The 21,360-nt window shown below is 38.2% G+C and overlaps 1 protein-coding gene across 12 annotated transcripts in view; it reads left to right on the plus strand.

The window, feature by feature from the left end:
* ZMYM6 (zinc finger MYM-type containing 6) overlaps positions 1–21,360 on the plus strand; it is a 58,571-nt gene that overhangs the window by 21,892 nt on the left and 15,319 nt on the right. For 11 of the 12 annotated variants that reach the window (XR_010117718.1, XM_055254663.2, XM_063627877.1 and 8 more), the window contains 7 exons: positions 492–770; positions 930–1,080; positions 2,910–3,082; positions 4,737–4,884; positions 6,553–6,693; positions 7,809–7,846; positions 19,543–19,696. Coding sequence is in view for 11 of the 12 variants with exons in the window: in XM_055254663.2 (XP_055110638.1) it covers positions 492–770; positions 930–1,080; positions 2,910–3,082; positions 4,737–4,884; positions 6,553–6,693; positions 7,809–7,846; positions 19,543–19,696 (1,084 nt within the window). In the remaining variant the exon portion in view is untranslated. Of the gene's footprint in view, positions 1–491; positions 771–929; positions 1,081–2,909; positions 3,083–4,736; positions 4,885–6,552; positions 6,694–7,808; positions 7,847–19,542; positions 19,697–20,145; positions 21,067–21,360 lie in introns of those variants that run through there. The other variant, XM_055254670.2, reaches the window with a different exon arrangement.

The following is a 21,360-nucleotide window of genomic DNA, read 5'->3' on the forward strand; positions in this document are numbered from 1 at the left end:
ACCTAGTGACTCCTGGCATGGAATTGTAAGCATCCACTTGTCCCATTTTCTCCTCCCTCTCTGCAGTACACACACAAAGAGTAGAGTTTAGTAATCTCCGGGGTAGGAACATGCCTGATGCAGTATCCCTGGCATTAGGGAGAAAGAGACTGCTGGTGGCTATTGTGTCTTAATAGCCATCAGAAGCTGGTTGATGATGGGAGTGCAGGGAGGGGGAAGTTTTAGGGGGAAGGAGAGGCCTGCTCTAATTTATTAGAGGCATATACTGGAGGTCTTTGTCAGGAAAGCCTGAATTCCAGTCCTTGACCTTTTAATGTTGTATTTCTCAGTCCTTTTATTCTGGAAGTATGCCATTTAAACTCTTTCTGTGAGATAGAAAATTTCGAAAAATGTTTGTGGGGGACTTGATTTATTAAAATGAGGAAATGAAAAGTACCAAGTTATCTTATTTCTCAGTTGATAAAATCTTTACCTTATTTGTTTTCATTCAGAATGTATTTAGCAAGCCAAAAGGAACAAACTCTTCAGCGGTGCCCCTGTCTCAGGGCCAAGTAGTTGTAAGCCCGCCCTCCTCCAGGTCAGCAGTGTCAACAGGAGGAGGTAACACCTCTGCCGTTTCCCCCAGCTCCATCCGTGGCTCTGCTGCAGCCAGCCTGCAACCTCTTGCTGAACAATCCCAGCAAGTTGCTTTAACCCATACAGTTGTTAAACTCAAGTGTCAGCACTGTAACCATCTGTTTGCCACAAAACCAGAACTTCTTTTCTACAAGGTAAAGAGAGATCATGAAAGGGATTGTATATAAACTCATCCAGTAGAAACACTTTTGTGTTTTCAATTTTGATCACTCAATTTGCTTTGACATGAAAAGGACTTCTTAAAGATAAAGCAACTGTTTAGTTAGCTCTTAATGACTGTTGTTTCTCTGCAGGGTAAAATGTTTCTGTTTTGTGGCAAGAATTGCTCTGATGAATACAAGAAGAAAAATAAAGTTGTGGCAATGTGTGACTACTGTAAACTGCAGAAAATTATAAAGGAGACTGTGCGATTCTCAGGGGTTGATAAGCCATTCTGTAGTGAAGGTATAGACAAAGTTGTTTTATCCACAGAGCATGGGTTGTTATAATTCATGACGACTTGGGCAATTAAACCATTATTAGTTTTCACATTCTTTTTGTCTTATGAGGTGTAATTAGAAGTATTTTGGAGGCTGGGCATGGTGGCTCACGCCTGTAATCCCAGCATTCTGGGAGGCTGAGGTGGGTGTATCACTTGAGGTTGGGAGTTCAAGACCAGCCTGACCAACATGGTGAAACCCCATCTCTGTTAAAAAACACCGTCTCTACAAAATTAGCCAGGCATGGTGGTGCACGCCTGTAATCCCAGCTACTTGGGAGCCTGAGGCAAGAGAATTGCATGAACCTTGGAGGCAGAGGTTGCAGTGAGCTGAGATCACGCCATTGCACTCCAACCTGGGCGACAAGAGCGAAACTCTGTCTCAAAAAAAAAAAAAAAAAAAAAAAAGAAGCTTTTTTGAATTGTGTTTATGGTTAACTCACTTTAAAGTCAATCTTTTTATTTATTATTTTTGTTTATTTATTTTTTTGAAACAAGGTCTTGCCCTGTCACTCAGGCTAGAGTGTGGTGGCATGATCTTGGCTTATTGCAGTCTCTGCCTCCTGGTTTAAGGGATCCTCCCACTTCAGCCTCCCAAGTAGCTGAAGCTACAGGAGCATGCCACCATGCCTGGCTAATTTTTTTTATTTTTTGTAGAGATGGGGGGTTTCACCATGTTTCCCAGGCTGGTCTTGAACTCCTGAGCTCAGGTGATACTCCGGCCTCGGCCTCCCAAAGTGCTGGGATTATAGGCGTGAGTGACTGTGCCTGGCTGAAATTCAGTCTTTTTAAATGTTGCAGTAATTGCAATAAAAAAGTGTAAAAATGATTACATCAGTGGTATTAAAGAAAATCTCTTCATAAGTTTAGCTATGACATCAGAGATCTTTTTGTTCTTGCACTCATTTGTAAAGAGGAACTTAAACAGTTGCTGCTTCTTGGCTTAAAAAACTTTTATACCTCGGGGCCGGGCGCGGTGGCTCACGCTTGTAATCCCAGCACTTTGGGAGGCCGAGGCGGGCGGATCACGAGGTCAGGAGATCGACACCACGGTGAAACCCCGTCTCTACTACAAATACAAAAAATTAGCCGGGCGTGGTGGCGGGTGCCTGTAGTCCCAGCTACTCGGAGAGGCTGAGGCAGGAGAATGGCGTGAACCCGGGAGGCGGAGCTTGCAGTGAGCCGAGATCGCGCCACTGCACTCCAGCCTGGGCGACAGAGCGAGACTCCGTCTCAAAAAAAAAAAAAAAAAACTTTTATACCTCAAATGTTTCTGAATATAAATAGCCTAATATTTAGAGTATATTTAAAAGGTGGTGGCAGGGCACAGTGGCTCACGCCTGTAATTCCGGCACTTTGGGAGGCCAAGGCGAGCCAGATCACCTGAGGTCAGGAGTTTGAGACCAGCCTGGCCAACATGGCGAAATGCCGTCTCTAAAAATACAAAAATTAGCTGGGTGTGGTGACAGGTGCCTATAATCCCAGCTACTCTACTCGGGAGGCTAAGGCAGGAGAATTGCTTGAATCTGGGAGGCGGAGGTTGCAGTGAGCTGAGATCGTGTCATTGCACTCCAGCCTGGGCAAAACGAGTGAGACTCTGTCTTAAAAAACAAAATAAAATAAAAGGTGGTATAAGTTTGGTTTGTGAATATAGAGACTGTCCTGTAATCTAGAGGCAAATAATTGTGTATTAGAAATTAGCTTAAAGTTTTATATCTAAGACCACAGAAACTTATTATACCTCCTCAGTTAACGTAAATTTGATTTTTCTTCCTTTCATCCCTCTGATCGTCAGTTTGCAAATTCCTCTCTGCCCGTGACTTTGGAGAACGATGGGGAAACTACTGTAAGATGTGCAGCTATTGTTCACAGACATCCCCGAATTTGGTAGAAAATCGATTGGAGGGCAAGTTAGAAGAGTTTTGTTGTGAAGATTGTATGTCCAAATTTACAGTTCTGTTTTATCAGGTAAATGTGATAATATACTTTTTTGGCTTTCTGAAATCAGTGCAAATTTTTTTTATTTAAAATGTATTCAAATTATGTGAAGAAAAATTTGGTGTTTAGCACTGGATAAAATAAGTTATGGGCTATAATAGAAAAATTCAATTGAATGTAAACATGAAATCTTTGGGATAAAAAGAGTATAGGATTTCTGCAGACTTTGTTGTTGGTTGGATATGTTCCTTTTATTTTTGCCTTCTTATAAGGCACATTGCCCTTATTTGACTTCTTTCAGGTTAGAACTTCACATAATGTTGCCTGAAGTGCCTCTCTCATTCAGGTTACTCTGAGGAATTTGAAGTTAGACCTTGTCTCACTTCATAGGTCAAAGGACAATAGCTGGCAACCATTCCTACCTCATTTTAAAAAAGATTAACTTTTTGAAAGGCTAACAATGGTAGCTACAGTTAATTGAACCACTAATACATGTCTGGTTCTCTGTGTCATTTCATTTAATCCTTACCATAGTCGCAAGAGGTAAGTATATTATTGCCATTTTATAAATAAGGAAAAGGAGAGAGGTCCAGGGAAGTTAAGTAATATGCTCTTGAGGAAGCTTGTAGGTGACAGCAAGACGGCATCTATAACACTCTGGTGAAATCGCTGTTTGCTTTTCTACCTTACCCCCAAAATAGAATTTTATTGTTGGGGGAGGGTAATATATTTTTCATGATTATATAATTAGGGCCAATCACAGTGCTTAAGACAAAGGATGTCTAATTAAATATTTGCTGAATGAATCAAAATCTTTATGACTCCAAAGCCCATATTATATCAACTGCTGTAAGCTGCTTCTTAATTTTTTAAAAGTTGAACTTATCTTTATTTTTTTTTTTACTTATTTTTTTCATTGTGTATCTTTTCTTCCACCATCCCACCTGCCCACCCCCAATCCCCCCGCCAGACAGAATCTTGTTCTGTTGCTCAGGCTGGTGTGCGGTGGCGTGATCGGTGGGCGATGTTGGCTCCCTGTAGCCTCCGCCTCCTGGGTTCAAGTGATTCTCCTGCCTCAGCCTCCCGAGTAACCAGGAGAGGTGTGCACCACCATGCCCAGTTATGAACCTGTCTTTAGATAGATTCCCTTATTGGTAATTTTGAAAACAGAAGAGCATTTTTTTTGTTGTTGTTGAGACAGAGTCTTACTCTATTGCCCAGGCTGGAGTGCAGTGACGTGATCTCAGCTCACTGCAACCTCTGCCTCCCGGGTTCAAGCGATTCTCCTACCTCAGCCTTCTGAGTAGCTGGGATTACAGGCGTGCGCCACCACACCTGGCTAATTTTTGTATTTTTAGTAGATACGGGGTTTCACCACGTTGGTCAGGCTGGTCTTGAACTCCTGACCTCATGATCCGCCCACCTCGGCCTCCTAAAATGCTGGGATTACAGGCGTGATCCCACAATTACCGTGCCCGGCCACAACTTTTATATTATCTTGATTTAGGGCATCTATATAAAACAAATAATTAAATAAAATCAGTATTTTAAGGTAAGAACCTTACATTTTGTAGTCTCAACTGACTCATATATCCTGTTTTTGTAGTGCCTCTTTTTATGATTAATGTTATCTTTTCATTATTTTATAGTTTTAAGCCTATCTTGTCTAATGTTTCTTTCTTAGATGGCCAAGTGTGATGGTTGTAAACGACAGGGTAAACTAAGCGAGTCCATAAAGTGGCGAGGCAACATTAAACATTTCTGTAACCTATTTTGTGTCTTGGAGTTTTGTCATCAGCAAATTATGAATGACTCTCTTCCACAAAATAAAGGTAAAATTAAACTTAGCTAATGGGATTTTTATGTCAGTGCTAGGACACTATCAGCACATACAGTTACAAATAATAAAAACAAAATTTCACTGGATTCAAATAGGCTGAATTTCCTTAAATTTTTCTTTAAGAAGTCTAAGATTTCCCCTTGAGGGAAAAGTAATTCTAATACTTTTTGCTTTGATAGTCAAGCACACCAAAAGGCCAATAATGTATATGCACTAATTTTTATAGGAAACTTAGATTTGATTGCTTTTGATTGAATGTATCTGTACATAAATAACTTAAACTAGGGATATATACTATTTAGTTAATAAACCAGAAATAAAAACAGAAAATCAGGGCAAACAAAGGGAGAGTATAGTTAATCTAGTTGCTGTGAGTAGTGTAAAATTTGATTCAGAGCTTGCTTATAGGCAAGGAGAAAAGAACAACACATTAATTATCTCAGAAAATATAAAATAGACCAGTTCCTCATGGGTAGCAAAGTTTATCCTGGCTAAGAATAAAATAATTTTGCAAGTAGGACAGCTAATGTGGTCAGAATATCCAGGTGAGTAGATAGATCCATGATATATTCATAAAGTAGCTCTCTTAAGTATTTCTTTCTCAGTATTAGATTAAAAACATTTGGTAGCCGGGTGCGGTAGCTCACACCTGTAATCCCAGCACTTTGGAAGGCTGAGACGGGCAAATTACTTGAGGCCAGGAGTTCGAGACCAGACTGGTAAACGTGGTGAAGCCCCGTCTCTACTAAAAATACAAAAATTAGCCAGGCGTGGTGGTGTGTGCCTGTAAGCTCAGCTACTCAGGAGGCTGAGGCACGAGAATTACTGCAACCTGAGAGACGGAGGTTACAGTGAGCCGAGATCATGCCATGGCACTCCAGCCTGGGCAACAGAACGATATTCTCTCTCTCAGAAAAAAGAGCCACTTGGTATTATGTTCTCTGATGAAAGCCGGGAGTGCTACCTAATTGACAGAGCTTTGGCTCTTTGCAGTCTGGCCATTGCCTACCTTTGCAGTCTTATTAATGATTACCTTAATCATAAATGCCTTGTGCTAATCTTTCTTGTTAGCCCTCCATTCCCCAGAACCAGTCAGGTTGGTAGTAGAATATTCATTTTATAATATGGGTTAAGAAAACCAGTGTTATGGGGTTGGACAGCTCCCTCATTAACTTATTTATAAAAATTGTCATGTTAAGTTTTTATTTGATGCACACTTAGGTCTAGGAGTTTTAATAGTCACTAATAGAACAGTCCAGTGAATCCTGAAGCTAATACCTGTCTTTTTTTTTTTTCGAGACTAGGTTTTGCTATGTTGCCCAGGTTGGTCTTGAACTCCTGGGCTCAAGTGGTCCCCCTATTTCAGCCTCCCAAGTAGCTGGGATTACAGGCTGGTGCCACTATATCCAACACCTGTATTTTTACCTGTTAAATGTCATTTGAGGTTTATAACTTTATAGAATTGGACTCTCTTTAAGTCCTAATGAACACTAATCTGACCAGAGTCACCCAACCTAACATGATACAGAATCAAATATTTATACTGCTTCTTGAAAACCTAGTTTACTAAACAGGGTTTTGTGTGCGAGTGTGAGTGTGAGTGTGTATGAGAGAGAGACCCTTTTGCTTATTCCAGGTCTTAACTTTTTATTTTAATCAGTAAATATTTCTAAAGCAAAAACTGCTGTGATGGAGCTCTCTTCTGCAAGGACAGATACAACACCAGTTATAACCAGTGTGATGTCATTGGCAAAAATTCCTGCTGCCTTATCTACAGGGAACACTAACAGTGTTTTAAAAGGTATGACTTGATATAATGGCATTTGGCCAAGCCATAGAAGTGAGTGTTGTCTAGCCTAAGTAGTTCTCTTTCAGAGTTTCACTCTTGTTGCCCAGGCTGGAGTACAATAGTGCGATCTCAACTCACTGCAACCACCGCCTCCTGGGTTCAAGCAATTCTCCTGCCTCAGCCTCCTGAGTAGCTGGGATTACAGGCACCTGCTACCACGCCCAGCTAATTTTGGTATTTTTAGTAGAGGTGGGATTTTACCACGTTGGCTAGGCTGATCTCAAACTCCTGACCTCAGGTGATCCACCTGCCTCGGCCTCCCAAAGTGCTGGGATTACAGGTGTGAGCCACCATGCCTGGCCAGTAGTTCTTACTGGTAAGATCTTTCTTTATGTGATGTAGGGGAACATGCACCCCCTCCCGCCGCCTCCCCACCCCCACCTCAGGGGAGTGGGTAGCAAGCAAGGTGGTGTGGATGGGAAAGGAAGTGTTTTTATTTTTGTTTTTTCAATTTTTAATTTTTTTTTTTTTTGAGACGGAGTCTCACTCTTACCCAGGCTGGAGTGCAGTGGCACAGTCTGGGCTCACTACAACCTCTGCCTCCCGAGTTCAAGTGATTCTTCTGTCTCAGCCTCTTGAATAGCTGGGTTTACAAGTGCCTGCCACCACACCCAGCTAATTTTATATTTTTGATAGAGATGGGGTTTCACCATGTTGGCCAGGCTAGTCTAGAACTCCTGGCCTCCTGCCATGGCCACCCAAAGTGCTGGGATTACAGGCCACCACACTGGGCTAATTTTTTTTTTCTTTAATCAGGCAGGCTCGAGCCATAGACGGCTCAGAGATACTCTCTGGGAAGTGATATTTTTTTAGGAGCCCAAGTGATTTTAATATACCTACTGCTTTACTACCAGAGATTCTAATACTGTTGGATGGGGTTGGGGCCCAGGAATCCTTACCGTTATTAAGCACCCTGAGTGATACTGATGCAGTTTCCTTGTATCATTTTTCTGAGAAACTTTGGTTTAGACTGTAGCCCAGCTTAATGGGAGGAAAGTAACTTCTTGATTTCAGTGTTTACTTCTGTATATTCTAAGGATAATAATGTTTGTTTTAATTTACAACAGGTGCAGTTACTAAAGAGGCAGCAAAGATCATTCAAGATGTGAGTTTGATTGTTAATACTTTTCTTGATAATGCCACTTGGGCTTATGTTCACTTTGGATATAGCATTCTAATATATCTGAATACTTTTCTTTTTGCTGGAAGAGGGTCCTAGTCATTAATCTAAGTCTTGGGCACAACTAACAGTAAAGGGACTGGCATAGGCTTTTGACCATATTTCAGCAGCAATTTCTATTTTGAAGATTATGTAAATGTGGATTGCTGTTCATAGTGGCAAGCTTAGTCTTTAAAAAAGTGGAGTAATATATTGTGCGCTTTTGTTTTGAATCTTACAGTTTAATCTTAGATCATTAGTAAGAATGCATTCTTGATTTATTTTATTATTTGTATTCAGGTTCTTTAATTTATTTAAATTCTTGTTAATTCCACCTGGTTGGAAATAACAAAACTACATTATTTTTCTCTTTTACTATATTCAAGTATTTTCTTTTAAGTTTTGAAAGTTCAGTGTAGTCCTGTTTTATGCAACTTTGAATTATGTGAGACTGAAAATAGTGCAAAGTAAAAATATATTTAAACTTTCACTTTATGTCTCAAATCTGAAATATTGTGAGACTTCTCAAAATTAAAAGAAATATTCAAGAAATGCATACTTTCAAGTCTGGCAGGCTGATTGCAAACGATGGCATTGTTGCCCTGTATCTGCATCACTTTAGCAGGAAAACAAAATTCCCATCATCCTTTATTAGTATCACATGATACTGTATCAGGTCTTGGGTTAATGTTTTTGATGACCATTATACTTTTTTTTTTTTCTCTTTAGACAGGGTCTTGTTCTGTTGCCCAGGTTGGAGTGCGGTGGCATGATCATAGCTCACTGCAACCTCGAAATCCTGGGCTCAAGCAATCCCCTACCTCAGCCTCCTGAGGAGCTAGGACCACAGGTGTTTTCCATCACATGCAGCTTATTTTGTTTTTTTCTTTTGTTGAGATAGGGTCTCAGTCTTGCTACGTTGCCCAGGCTAGTCTCAAACTTCTGGCCTCAAGTGATCCTCCCGCCTCAACCTCCCAAGCTGTTGTGATTACAGGCATGAGCCGATGGCGCCCAGCTTGTGCTGCTGTCCTAACGTTTGCTCTTGATATAATTAAAACTCTTTTTCATATCATAGAACAATGCCATTTAAGTGTTATATTAAGTGGTGGTGCTAGTGCTAAAAAATGTGCCCCAAATTTAATAACTTTAGAACAAAAGTTAGATGTGATAAAAAATCTATGAAGATGACCAAACCACTGCTGTGATATCTCATGCTATTAATTTAGGAGAGTGTACCCAGCAGAATATTAGCGGTAGTGCTCAAAAAACTGAAAGCAGTATTAACGCATGTATGCCTCTTAGTTCACAAAAATTATAACCAGGCAACGATAATGGAATAAATGGAAAAAAATTCTGGTAACACAAGTTGCAAGATCAATGCTGCCATAATGCATCCCTGAGGGCAATCTGTCATCTATGCTAAGGCATCAATATTTTGATTTTGATTTGAAAAGAGGTGACAATGAGACCAAAGGTTTGCTACAAGTCATGGCTAATTCTCCAATTTTAAAGCCCACCAAGGTTTTAGGAATATAAAAATGAGCCCGCAAGCTGTATCTGCTAACTCCAAAGCTATCAAAACATTCCAGCTTTACCATAATTTAAAGAGGCTTTAACTTGGAAGACAACATAACACCTGCTAATAAGGAATCTGTGAAAGTAGAACAGAAGGTAGATTTGCACAGAGTTCCTGAAGAGGATATTGAATATTTGCTTGGGTTGTCCCCCATGGATTAGTAAAGGAAGTCTTGCTAGAATTAGAAAAACAAAAGCAGCTGGAAGAGGGTCCTAGCAGTCAATCCAGGCCTTGGGCACAGCTAACAGTAAAGTGACTTCCATAGGCTTTTGACCATATTTTAGCAGCAATTACTATTTTTGAAGGTGATCTAAATGTGGATTGCTGTTCGTGGTGGCAAGTCTAAAGATGAAAAATGTGTCTGCATACCAGGAAATCCTCAGTGATAAAAAAAAGAAAGAAAAAACTCTCAAACCACATTAGAGTCATTCTTTAGCAAAAGTCTTCCAAGGAATCAGACCAGCCTTCACAGTAATGTGGAGAGATAGCTTGTCCTAATTTAGTGTCTCGTAACTCTCTCATTATTTGTGTTACTGGAAGATGATAGTAATTTCTCCTTAATTATTTTCAAGCAGTATACCACATTAGATAATTAACTGTCATTAAGTTAACTTGGTATTTATTTGAATATTATGTATTGTGCATTAAATTATATTTTTAAATTACATAATAAATCACTGTGTTGTACATTAATTATTAAACACAATTGTATAATCAAGGTATTAATGTATTATATATTAGTGTTAACATGATTCATAAAAACATTGTATATTAGTTATAGATTTATGTACTCTGAGAAGGCTGCTTTCCTCTGTATATATGAGATAATTAGTCTTGAATTATGTTAGTTTTGAATTATTTAGTTTTTTAGGAACATATACATCATATTTCATGTAGCTGCCCTATATATGTTTTCCCTATGTGGAGCATTTCTATAATTCACCAGTCATTTAAACTATGTTACAGAATAGTTTTGATTAATATTTTTACTTTAGTCTATAAAAAGTATAATAATAAATAACGTAGTGCTCTTACAATATGAAAAAAAACAAACCCGACAGTTTTAGAATCTTTTTTTGGTTTCTTTGAGAAGTTTGTTGTGAATCTCCCTCAAGTTACTTAAATGGTTTTAAATTTTTGGGAAAGGTGAAAAATACAGAAAATTACAAAGAGGAAAATCTGTAAAACTCAGCAAACTTTCTCTATAAAAGTCTAGATAGTAAGTATTTTAGACTTTGCAGGCTCTATGGTTGCAACTGTAGACTCTGTCACCTCTGCCATTGTAGCGAAAAGCTGCCATAAATAATACATGAAAGAGTGAGCATGGCTGTGTTCCAGTAAAATTTTATTTACAAAGACAGATGGTGGGCTGGACGTGGTGCACAGGCCGTAGTTTGGCAGCTCCTGCTCTATGATATTCCCAACATCCAGAATTAACCATTGTTAGATTTGGTTTATTTGCTCAGTTTCTTTCCCCTACCTTTTTCTTCTTTTTTAAAAAATTAATCACTACTACCAGTTAGTCTCCCTTTTACATCCCTGGAAGCAACTACTATTATGAGTTTAGCATGTGTTCTTTTAGACAATCTTTAATATTTAATATTAAATGGAAAATATTTAATATTGTTTAAAAAAATATCTATCCATGTTGATACTGAGTAGGTTTGGTACATTCCTGTTGATTATAGTAATGTTTTGCCTGTAGGTACCACATTTTATTTATCCGTTGTCCTATTGATGAACATTAGATCGTTTGCACGTTTTTGCTATTAAAAATCTTTGCAGCTAGGCGCGGTGGCTCACGTCTGTAATCCCAGCACTTAGGGAGGCCAAGGTAGGCAGATCTCTTGAGCTCAGGAGTTTGAGACCAGCCTAGACAACATGGCAAAACTCTATCTCTACTGAAAATACAAAAAATTAGCTAGGTGGTGGCAAGTGCCTCTAGTTCCAGCTACTTGGGAGGCTGAGATGGGAGAATCACCTAAATCCAGGAGTTCAAGGCTGTAGTGAGCCTTGATTGCACCACTGCACTCCAGCTTGGGTGACAGAGACACTGTCTCAAAAAAAAAAAAAAAGAAAGAAAAAAAGAATCTCTGGGGCCAAGTGTGGTGGCTCATGCCTGTAATCCCAACACTTTGGGAGGCCAAGGATCACTTGAGTCCAGGAGTCTGAGACCAGCCTGGGCAACATGATGAAACCTCATCTCTATAAAAAATACCAAAAAATTAGCTGGGTATGGTGGTGCACGCCTATAGTCCCAGCTACTCAGGAGGCTGAGGTGGGAGGGTTGCTTGAGCCCAGAAGGTAGGTCAAAGCTGCAGTGAGCTGAGATCACACCATTGCGCTCCAACCTGGGTAACAGAGTGAGACCCTGTCTCTAAATAAATAAATAAAAATATCTGCTACAGTGAATATCCTTGTATATGTCTCCTTCTGTGTGTGTAGATGTGTAGAAATGGAAGAGTAGAATTGTTAGGTAAAAGAGCATTTTCATTTTTAGGGCTGTTCCAACTTTTATCCCTACCAACAGTTATGACTGTACCCATGTATTACAGCCTCACCATCATTTAATGTTGTCAAATTTAAACTTTTTTTGCCAATCTGTTTGGTGGCATCTTATTGTTGTCTTATTTTATGTATCACTGATTACCAGTAGGTTTGCTTATATTTCTGTTTTTTGGTCATTTGAATTTTCTTTGAATTTCCTGTTTTTAATTTTTCCCCATTTTTGTGTTGAATTATCTTTTTCTTAATGATTTTTAGTTGGTCTCTCTATAATCTGGATTTTCCCCCTTTTCAACTCATTATTTTCATCAACACAAAAATACGCAGTCCTACATCTTATCTGAGAATAATCCTTTTTTAACACCATGGCCCTCCAGCAACTATCCCTTTTCTCTGCTCTCTTTATGGAAAAACTCCTCGAAAGGTAGCCTGTTCTTGCCGCCTCTGCCTGCTGATCTGTAATCTCTCGTTAGGTCATTCCAGTCAGGCTTTTGTCTGCACCACTGCACTGAGACTGTTCTGTCAATATTGCTATCAGTCTTTATATTGCCAAATCTGGTAGTCAATTTACTGTATTTAACACAGTCACTCTTTCCTCCTTTCTTGAAATACTTTCTTCATTCAACTTCCGGGACATCATACTTGGCCCTTTTCTCAGTCTACATTACTTTTAGTGAACTCATGCAGTCCTGTGGTTTATTTATTTACTGATTGATTGAGACAGGGTCTTGAGTGCAGTGGCATGATCTCAGCTCACTGCAACCTCCACCTTCTGGGATTGAGAGGCCCTCCCACCTCAGCCTTCTGGTAGTTGGGACCACAGCGGCATGCCACTATGCCTGGCTAACTTTGTACATTTTTAGTAGAGATGAGGTCTCGCTATGTTGCCCAGGCTGGTCTCAAACTTCTGGACTCAAGCCATCCTCCTGCCTCAGCCTCCCAAAATGCTCGGATACAGGTGTGAGCCATTTCTTTTGGCCCAGTGTTGTGGTTTTAAATACCACCTAGATGGTGATTGATTCCTTCTAGATTTATTTAGGTATATTTCTCTTACCCCGACCTTTAAGCTCCAGATTCCTGTATCCAGCTGCCAACTTGACATTTACACTTAGATGATTAACAGCCATCTCAAATAATATATCTAAAACAGAACCGTTTTATCCCTCCAGACTTCTCTTCAGTGATCCCTACTTCTTACCACCTTCATTACCACCTCCTTAGTCTGAGCATCATCATTCTTTTGGATTATTGCAGTGACCTATCTGTCTTCCTGCTTCCATTTTTGTCCTTTGCAGTTTTTTCTCTACACTGTTACCAGAATGATCTTTTAAAAACCCAAATCAGATCATGTCATTCCTCTGCTCAAAAACCTTCAATGACATTCTGAAAAGAATAAAGGAGGCAAAGAGCTAGTTTCCACATATTGAAATTATAGGAAAACTACAGATATAAAGCTGTGTAGTTAAAACAATTGGTACTGGTGCATGAAGAGACAGACAACCCAGTAGAAAAGAAATCCAGAAATAGGTCCAAACTTTTTTTTTTTTTTTTTTTTTTGAGATGGAGTCTCGCCCAGACTGGAGCGCAGTGGTGCAATCTCGGCTCATTTCAACCTCCGCCTCCCGAGTTCAAGCAGTTCTCTGCCTCAGCCTCCTGAGTAGCTGGGATTACAGGCGTGTGCCACCATGCCCGGCTAATTTTTGTATTTTTAGTAGAGACAGGGTTTCACCATCCTGGCCAGGTTGGTCTTGAACTCCTGACCTTGTGATCCACCTACCTCGGCCTCCCAAAGTGCTGGGATTACAGGTCTGAGCCACAGCACCTGGCCCAAACATATATTTAATATATGGGAATTTAGTAATGATAGAGGTGGCATTTCAGATCAGTAGGCAAAATATGGATTATTTAATAAATAATGCTGTGACAACTGAGTAGACACATGGAAGAAAATATAGATTTGCACCTCACAATTTAGACCAAAATAAAGTTCAGATGGAGAAAGACTTAAGAAATTGTTGTACTCAGAAAAATATAGGAAAACATTTTAACCATGTAGAAGTCTTTCTAAATATGTCACAAAACCCAGAAGCCATCAAAGAATCAGTGGGGAAATTCAACCATATTTTAAAATCAAAAGACAAATGACAAAATGAAAAGGTTACATACAACTCATGTTACAAAAATCTAGTGTTTTTTAATATGTAAAGAGCTTCTATGGGCCAGGTGCAGTGGCTCATGCCTGTAATTCCAACACTTTGGGAGGCCGAGGTGGGTAAATGTCTTAAGGACAGGAGTTCAAGACCAGCCTGGCCAACATGGCGAAACCCTATCTCTACTAAAAATACAAAAATTAGCCAGGTGTGTTGGCACATGCCTGTAATCCCAGCTACTCAGGTGGCTAAGGCACGAGTAATTGCTTGATCCCGGGAGGCGCAGGTTGCAGTGAGCCGAGATCATGCCACTGCACTCCAGTGTGGGTGACAGAGCGAGACTGTCTAAAAAAACAAAAAGAAAAACAAAAAATCCCCAAGGAACTTCTGTGAATCATTTTAAATGCCAGTAGGAAAATGGGCAAAAGTAACATATGCAAAGATATTTAACTTCAAAATGAGAGAAATACTGGTTAGAACTATGGCTTAATCAGATTGGCAAAGAAAAACAATGGATAACACTGCTAAGGTATTCTCATTGCCAATAGGAGTGTAAATTGATAAAAGTGCTGCAGAGGGCAATTTAGTAGAACCTGTTAAAATTTTAACTTCCATTTACCCAGGAACTCCATTTTTAGGAATTTATCTTTCAGATACATTTTGTGCATTTATGAAATGAAGCATGTACAAGGATTTTAATCATAGCATTGTTTATAGTAGCAGAAGCTTGAAAACAACCTAATTTAAATTTCACCAGTGGTCAGGGCCATGGTGTATTCACTCTGAGTTATTGTGTGAATTAGAAAAAAATAGCTCTACATGGGCAGGGTCTGAAATGTACCCTTTTTGAATTTCACACCTATTTATATGGCCTGGCAAGTAGAGTTGCTGTGCAGGCATACACAGTGGCCTTGTTCAGGCTGTAGTTAAAACTGAGCAAGGTATATATCCATAACAATGGAATATGGTGCAGTTGTTAAAAAAGAATGTGGCAGCTCAGTATATACAGACATAGAGCAGTCTCAAATATCATGAGTGAAAAAAGACACAAAATTGTGTAACATGGTGCCATTTGTGCTACACACACACACACACACACACGTATATATGTATAGACTATCCCTGGAAGACAACTAATAAATGGGTAATAGTGGTTGCCTCTAAGGATAATTGAATGACTAGGGGAGAATTTTAAAAGGAAAAATTATTTTTTCATTGTGTATTATGTGAATCTTTGAATTTTTTGGCATATCTGTTAAAGAAATATGCATATAATTTTTTTTCAAAAGATGAAGGAAAGTGGTAATGAATATGAATAGAGAGTTCACAGAAGAGGGACTACCAATAATGCTTACATGTGAAAAATAGCTAACTACACTAAAGTAAAATAATTTTTCACTCATTGAGAAATAAGAAAATGTTTGGTAATACTCTATTGACTAGGATACTGGGCAAGGCCCACATCTATTGATAATGGCTACATAATTTGATACAACGTCTGTGGAGAGCAATTTTGGCAGTACCATCAGAACTAACATTATGTATTTGGGACCCACCAACAACACTTCTAAGACTATTCCGTAGATAAACTAGCACATGTGGAATTAATTTATGTCTAAAGATACTCATGGTAGCATTGTTTATAATAGTAAAATATGTATAACATCCTAGATATGTTCATCAGGGATTCTTCAGATTACTTATGGTACATTTAATAATGGAATACTATGCAAGCTGTTATTGGGCAGCTTTATACAATGTTATGTAAATGGACCTCCAAGATAGTTTGCTAAGTGACAAGAGCAAGGTTCTGAATCTTGGTAATAATAGGCTACACTTTGTAGTCAGAAGCAACTTTGTTTAATTACATACACCATCTCTAGAAGGATATATAGTAGTACCGCTTATCTGTGGCTTGAAAATATTAAATGGAAAATTCCAGAAATGAATAATTCATAAGTTTTAAATTGTGTGCCATTCTGTGTAGCATGATGAAATCTCATGCCATTCTGCCTGGGATGTAAATCGTCTCTTTGTCTAGCATATCCACACTGTGTATACTACCCATCACTAGTCAGTAGCCATCTCAGTTATCAGGTCACAAGAGGAAGGATGAGTACAGCACATTAAGATATTTTGAGAGTACCTTCACATAACTTTTATTACAGTATATTGTTATAATTGTTCTATTTAATTAGTAGTTACAGTTAACCTCTTACTATGTCTAATTTATAAATAAAACTTTATCATAGGTATATATGTATAGAAAAAAACATAGTGTGTGTGTATATATGTAGAACCCTATATACATATAGGCAACATATATACATATGTGTATATAGACATATAGGCAACATATATGCATAGATGTGTATATAGACATATAGGCAACATATGCATAGATGTGTATATAGACATATAGGCTACATATATGCATAGATGTGTATATAGACATAGGCAACATATGCATAGATGTGTATATAGACATAGGCAACATATATGCATAGATGTGTATATAGACATGTAGGCAACATATGCATAGATGTGTATATAGACATAGGCAACATATATGCATAGATGTGTATATAGGCACATACAACATATATGCATAGATGTGTATAGGCACATACAACATATATGCATAGATGTGTACATAGACACAACATATATGCATAGATGTGTATATAGACACATACAACATATATACATATATTGTGTATGTGTATATAGACATATGCAACATATATACATATATTGTGTATGTGTATACAATCCTGTATACATATTTCAGGCAACATAGTGGTTGCCTGAAACCATGAATCATACACAACTCTATATACATATATACATATGTATATATATATAGAGAGACAGCACTTAGCACTTATCACTACTTGGAATTATATATATATATGTATATATGTATACATATATACGTATATACATATGGATGTGTATCCATATTATGGATATATTATGGATATATGTATACATATGTATACACACACATATACATATGTATACATATGTATACACACATATACATATGTATACACACATATACATATGTATACATATGTATATACACATATACATATGCATATATACACACATATACATATATACATATACACATATATACATATATACATATACACATATATACATGTATATATAGGGTTCGGTATGATCCATGGTTTCAGGCAACCACTGGGGGTCTTGGAACATATTCCCGGCAGATAAGGGGGAACAACTGTATAAGAAACTGGGAACAGTGATTGTGTTCAAGGTTGAGTCTGGGTGGACGGCAGTCATTCATGTATATATTACTTTAATTGCAAAAACCATAATTATTTTTGTACCAATGCAATACTTCTATACATTTTGAATTTTGCACTGAGTTCATGTATTACTTTTGTTTAAATTAAATTTAAATATAACCTCCAGTGGCTTCCCATCACATTTAAAATACAATCCTAATTTTGTTTTTAACTGAGACCTTCCAGATCCTATACAATTTAGTTTCTGCCTACCTCTCCAAATGTATCATTCTCCCCTTGCTTACTGTCTTTCAGCCTTGTTCTTGTTGATGTTCCTAAAGCATGCCAAGTTTTCTCCTACTTCAGGGTTTTTGCACCTATAGTCTGCCTGCCTGGACTGTTCTGACCTTAGGCCTCTGCATGGTTTACTCTTTTGAATAATTCAAAAGATCTCTGCTCAGATGTTTACTTCAGAATTGCCCCTCCTCCATACCGTCACTCTCCATTCCTGCACGCTACTTTATTTTCTTCATCGCACTTATCACTACCTAGAATTATATATTATTTGTTTTACTTGTTTATTTTTTGTGTCTTCCTCTGGAATGTAACGCTCATACAAGCAGAACTTTGTCTTGTTTTCTGCTGTGTCTCCAGGGCTTAGAACAGTGCCTGGCTTGTAGTAAACATTCAAGAAATAAATATTGAGTGAATACACATGTTTTAAGTACATCCCTCCACTCTGTTGTTTGTCCTATAACTTTGTTTTATAAAGACCTTTGTTTACAGAAGTTTTTTTTTTGGATTCAAAAATTTTACTTTTTGTCCGGGCGCGGTGGCTCACACCTGTAATCCCAGCACTTTGGGAGGCTGAGGCGGGCAGATCACGAGGTCAGGAGATCGAGACCATCCTGGCTAACACGGTGAAACCCCATCTCTACTAAAAATACAAAAAAATTAGCTGGGTGTGGTGGCAGGTGCCTGTAGTCCCAGCTACTCGGGAGGCTGAGGCAGGAGAATGGCGTGAACCCAGTAGGCAGAGGTTGCAGTGAGCCGAGATCACGCCACTGCACTCCAGCCTGGGTGACACAGCGAGACTCCGTCTCAAAAAAAAAAAAAAAAAAAATTTACTTTTTAAGAGCTTTATTACGATAGGCAGAATAGTAGCCCCCCAAAGATGTCCATGTCCTTGTCCACAGAATCTGTGAATATGTTACATTACATAGCAAAGGTGAGTTAGGGTTCCTAATAAGCTAACCTTAAAATAGGGAGATTATCCTGGATCATCTGAGCAGTTTTAAATTTTGAGGTAGTCAAATGTATCAGTCTTTTCTACTTTGATTTACTCTTTTGTGTTTTATTTAAGAATACTTTGTGATCCCAGTCGGGAGTGGTGGCTCATGCCTGTAATCCCAGCACTTTGGGAGGCCGAGGTGGGCAGATCACGAGGTCAGGAGTTTGAGACCAGCCTGGCCAACATGGTGAAACACCGTCTCTTCTAAAAATATAAAAAATTAGCCAGGCATGGTGGCACACACCTGTGGTCCTAGCTACTCAGGAGGCTGAGGCACAAGAATTGCTTGAACCTGGGAGGCGAAGGTTGCAGTGAGCCGAGATTGTGCCACTGTACTCCAGCCTAGGTGACAGAGTGAGACTTCATCTCAAAAAAAAGGAAAAGAAAAGAATATTTTGTAATCTGGTTATTTGAAAGTTCTCTGGTGACTTTAGTTTTTTTTTTTTCCTGAGATCTTTAATTGATGTGGAATATATTTTTGTGTATGGTCTGAGGTTGGATCTAATTTTTCTGAATAGCCAATTGTCCTAATCAACAAGATTAATAATTGTTTTCATTGTTTTATCATACTTACTTTAAAAATATATATTATATTTATAATTTTTATATTTATAGTTTATAAATATATGTTTATATTTATATTTATAAATGTTTTTAAAAATCAGCAAATTGAACTAATACTGATTGGGAGAAGTAGGAATCTGTGTGTATTTTCCAAGGTGACTTTTTTATTGCAACCACTCTTTCAGAGGAATTATATTTCTCTTGATGTATATCAACTTTCAATTGATAGCAATTATAGTCAGTGATAAGGTACTAAAAAAAATCTTTCTTTGGTTTCTGAATTTGCTTTTAACTAGGAAAGTACACAGGCAGATGCTATGAAATTTCCATGTTCCCAATCTTCCCAGCCTTCCAGGCTTTTAAAGAACAAAGGCATATCATGCAAACCCGTCACACAGACCAAGGCCACTTCTTGCAAACCACATACACAGCACAAAGAATGTCAGACAGGTATGTATCCTTGTGCGTTCCCATGTACAAAGCTTGTTTTCTGGCTTGTTTGTTTTTGTTTTTTAAGAAAGGAAAAGAAAATAATTGACAGATTCTTAAATGTGAAAACATTCCTTTTCTTGGATCACATACTTTGAATACTTAATTTATTGCTTTCATAATTATTAACACTAATAACCAGCTATTATAACAAACTATTATAATTACTAACATACAGTTTTAGTTAAAAGCATAAATGATTTAACCTTTTTTTTTTTTATATACTGCGAATTCAGTTGTCAGTTGCTAACAGTACAATTAACTTATCTGAGGTATTGGTGACCATGAAAATTGTTTGAGCTTTACTTGAAAAAGTTGTAAAGTATTACTTTCAATTCCACTACCCTTAGATTTTCAATTGCTTTAATAGTCTACTGTGCCTCAAGCATTGATTTTTTTTTTTTTTTGAGATGGAGTTTCACTCTTATTGCCCAGGCTGGAGTGCAATAGTGCGATCTTGGCTCCGTATAACCTCTGCCTCCTGGGTTCAAGCGATTCTCCTGTCTCAGCCTCCTGAGCAGCTGGGATTAGAGGTGCTTGCCACCATGCCCGGCTAATTTTTGTATTTTTAGTAGAGACGGGGTTTCATCACTTTGACCAGGCTGGTTTTGAACTCCTGACCTCAGTTGATCTGCCTGCCTCGGCCTCCCAAAGTGCTGGGATTACAGGCATGAGCCACCGCCCCAGCCTGATTTTTGTTTTTAATAATAATTTTACTTCATAGAATATGCTATATTTAAAAGCTTAGTCTGTCAACAAATAGTAAGTTTTTATGTAGGGTACCTTTATTTTGGTAGAAGTCAAGCAGAATCCTGTTTTCCTTCCTCAGGAAATTTATTTTATATTCCTATTAAAACAATATATTCTTTGTACCTGAATTTATATTGTATACACATTCACACATGGAGAGTACTAAAGGATCTGTGGGCATCTATATGTGTGTATGTGTGTGTGTATGTTTGTGTGTGTGCGCGCGCTTATGTTTTGAGTTCTAGATTAAATATTGAATTGTTGGTTGGACGCGGTGGCTCATGCCTATAATCCCAGCACTTTGGGAAGCCAACATGGGCAGATCACCTGAGGTCAGGAGTTTGAGACCAGCCTGACCAACATAGTGAAACCCCATCTCTCCTAAAAATACAAAATTAGCTGGGCATGGTGGCACATGACTGTAATCCCAGCTACTCAGGAGGCTGAGGAAGGAGAATCGCTTGAACCTGGGAGGTAGAGGTTGCGGTGAGCCGAGATCGCGCCATTGTGCGCCAAGCTGTGCAACAAGAGTGAAACTCCGTCTCTTTTAAAAGAATAAATCTCGAATTGTTTTCTAGCAATCGAAATTACTTTTTCATTTGACATTGCATTGGAAACATCATTCCACAACAATATAAATTTAAATATACATTGAGATTCTTTTTTTCCAATTTTTATTTTGTTTATTTTATTTTATTTTATTTTATTTTATTTTATTTTATTTTATTCAGGGAGTACATGTGCAGATTTGTTACCTGAGTATGAGATTCTTAACGTAGATTTCAGTGTATATAATATAACCAACTCCGTAAGATTGGAAATTTAGATATTTGTATTATAAGCAATGTTGGGTTAAGCTATGTTAACGGATCTTT

Source organism: Symphalangus syndactylus, chromosome 12, assembly GCF_028878055.3.
Source record: "Symphalangus syndactylus isolate Jambi chromosome 12, NHGRI_mSymSyn1-v2.1_pri, whole genome shotgun sequence".
Lineage (NCBI taxonomy): Eukaryota > Metazoa > Chordata > Mammalia > Primates > Hylobatidae > Symphalangus > Symphalangus syndactylus.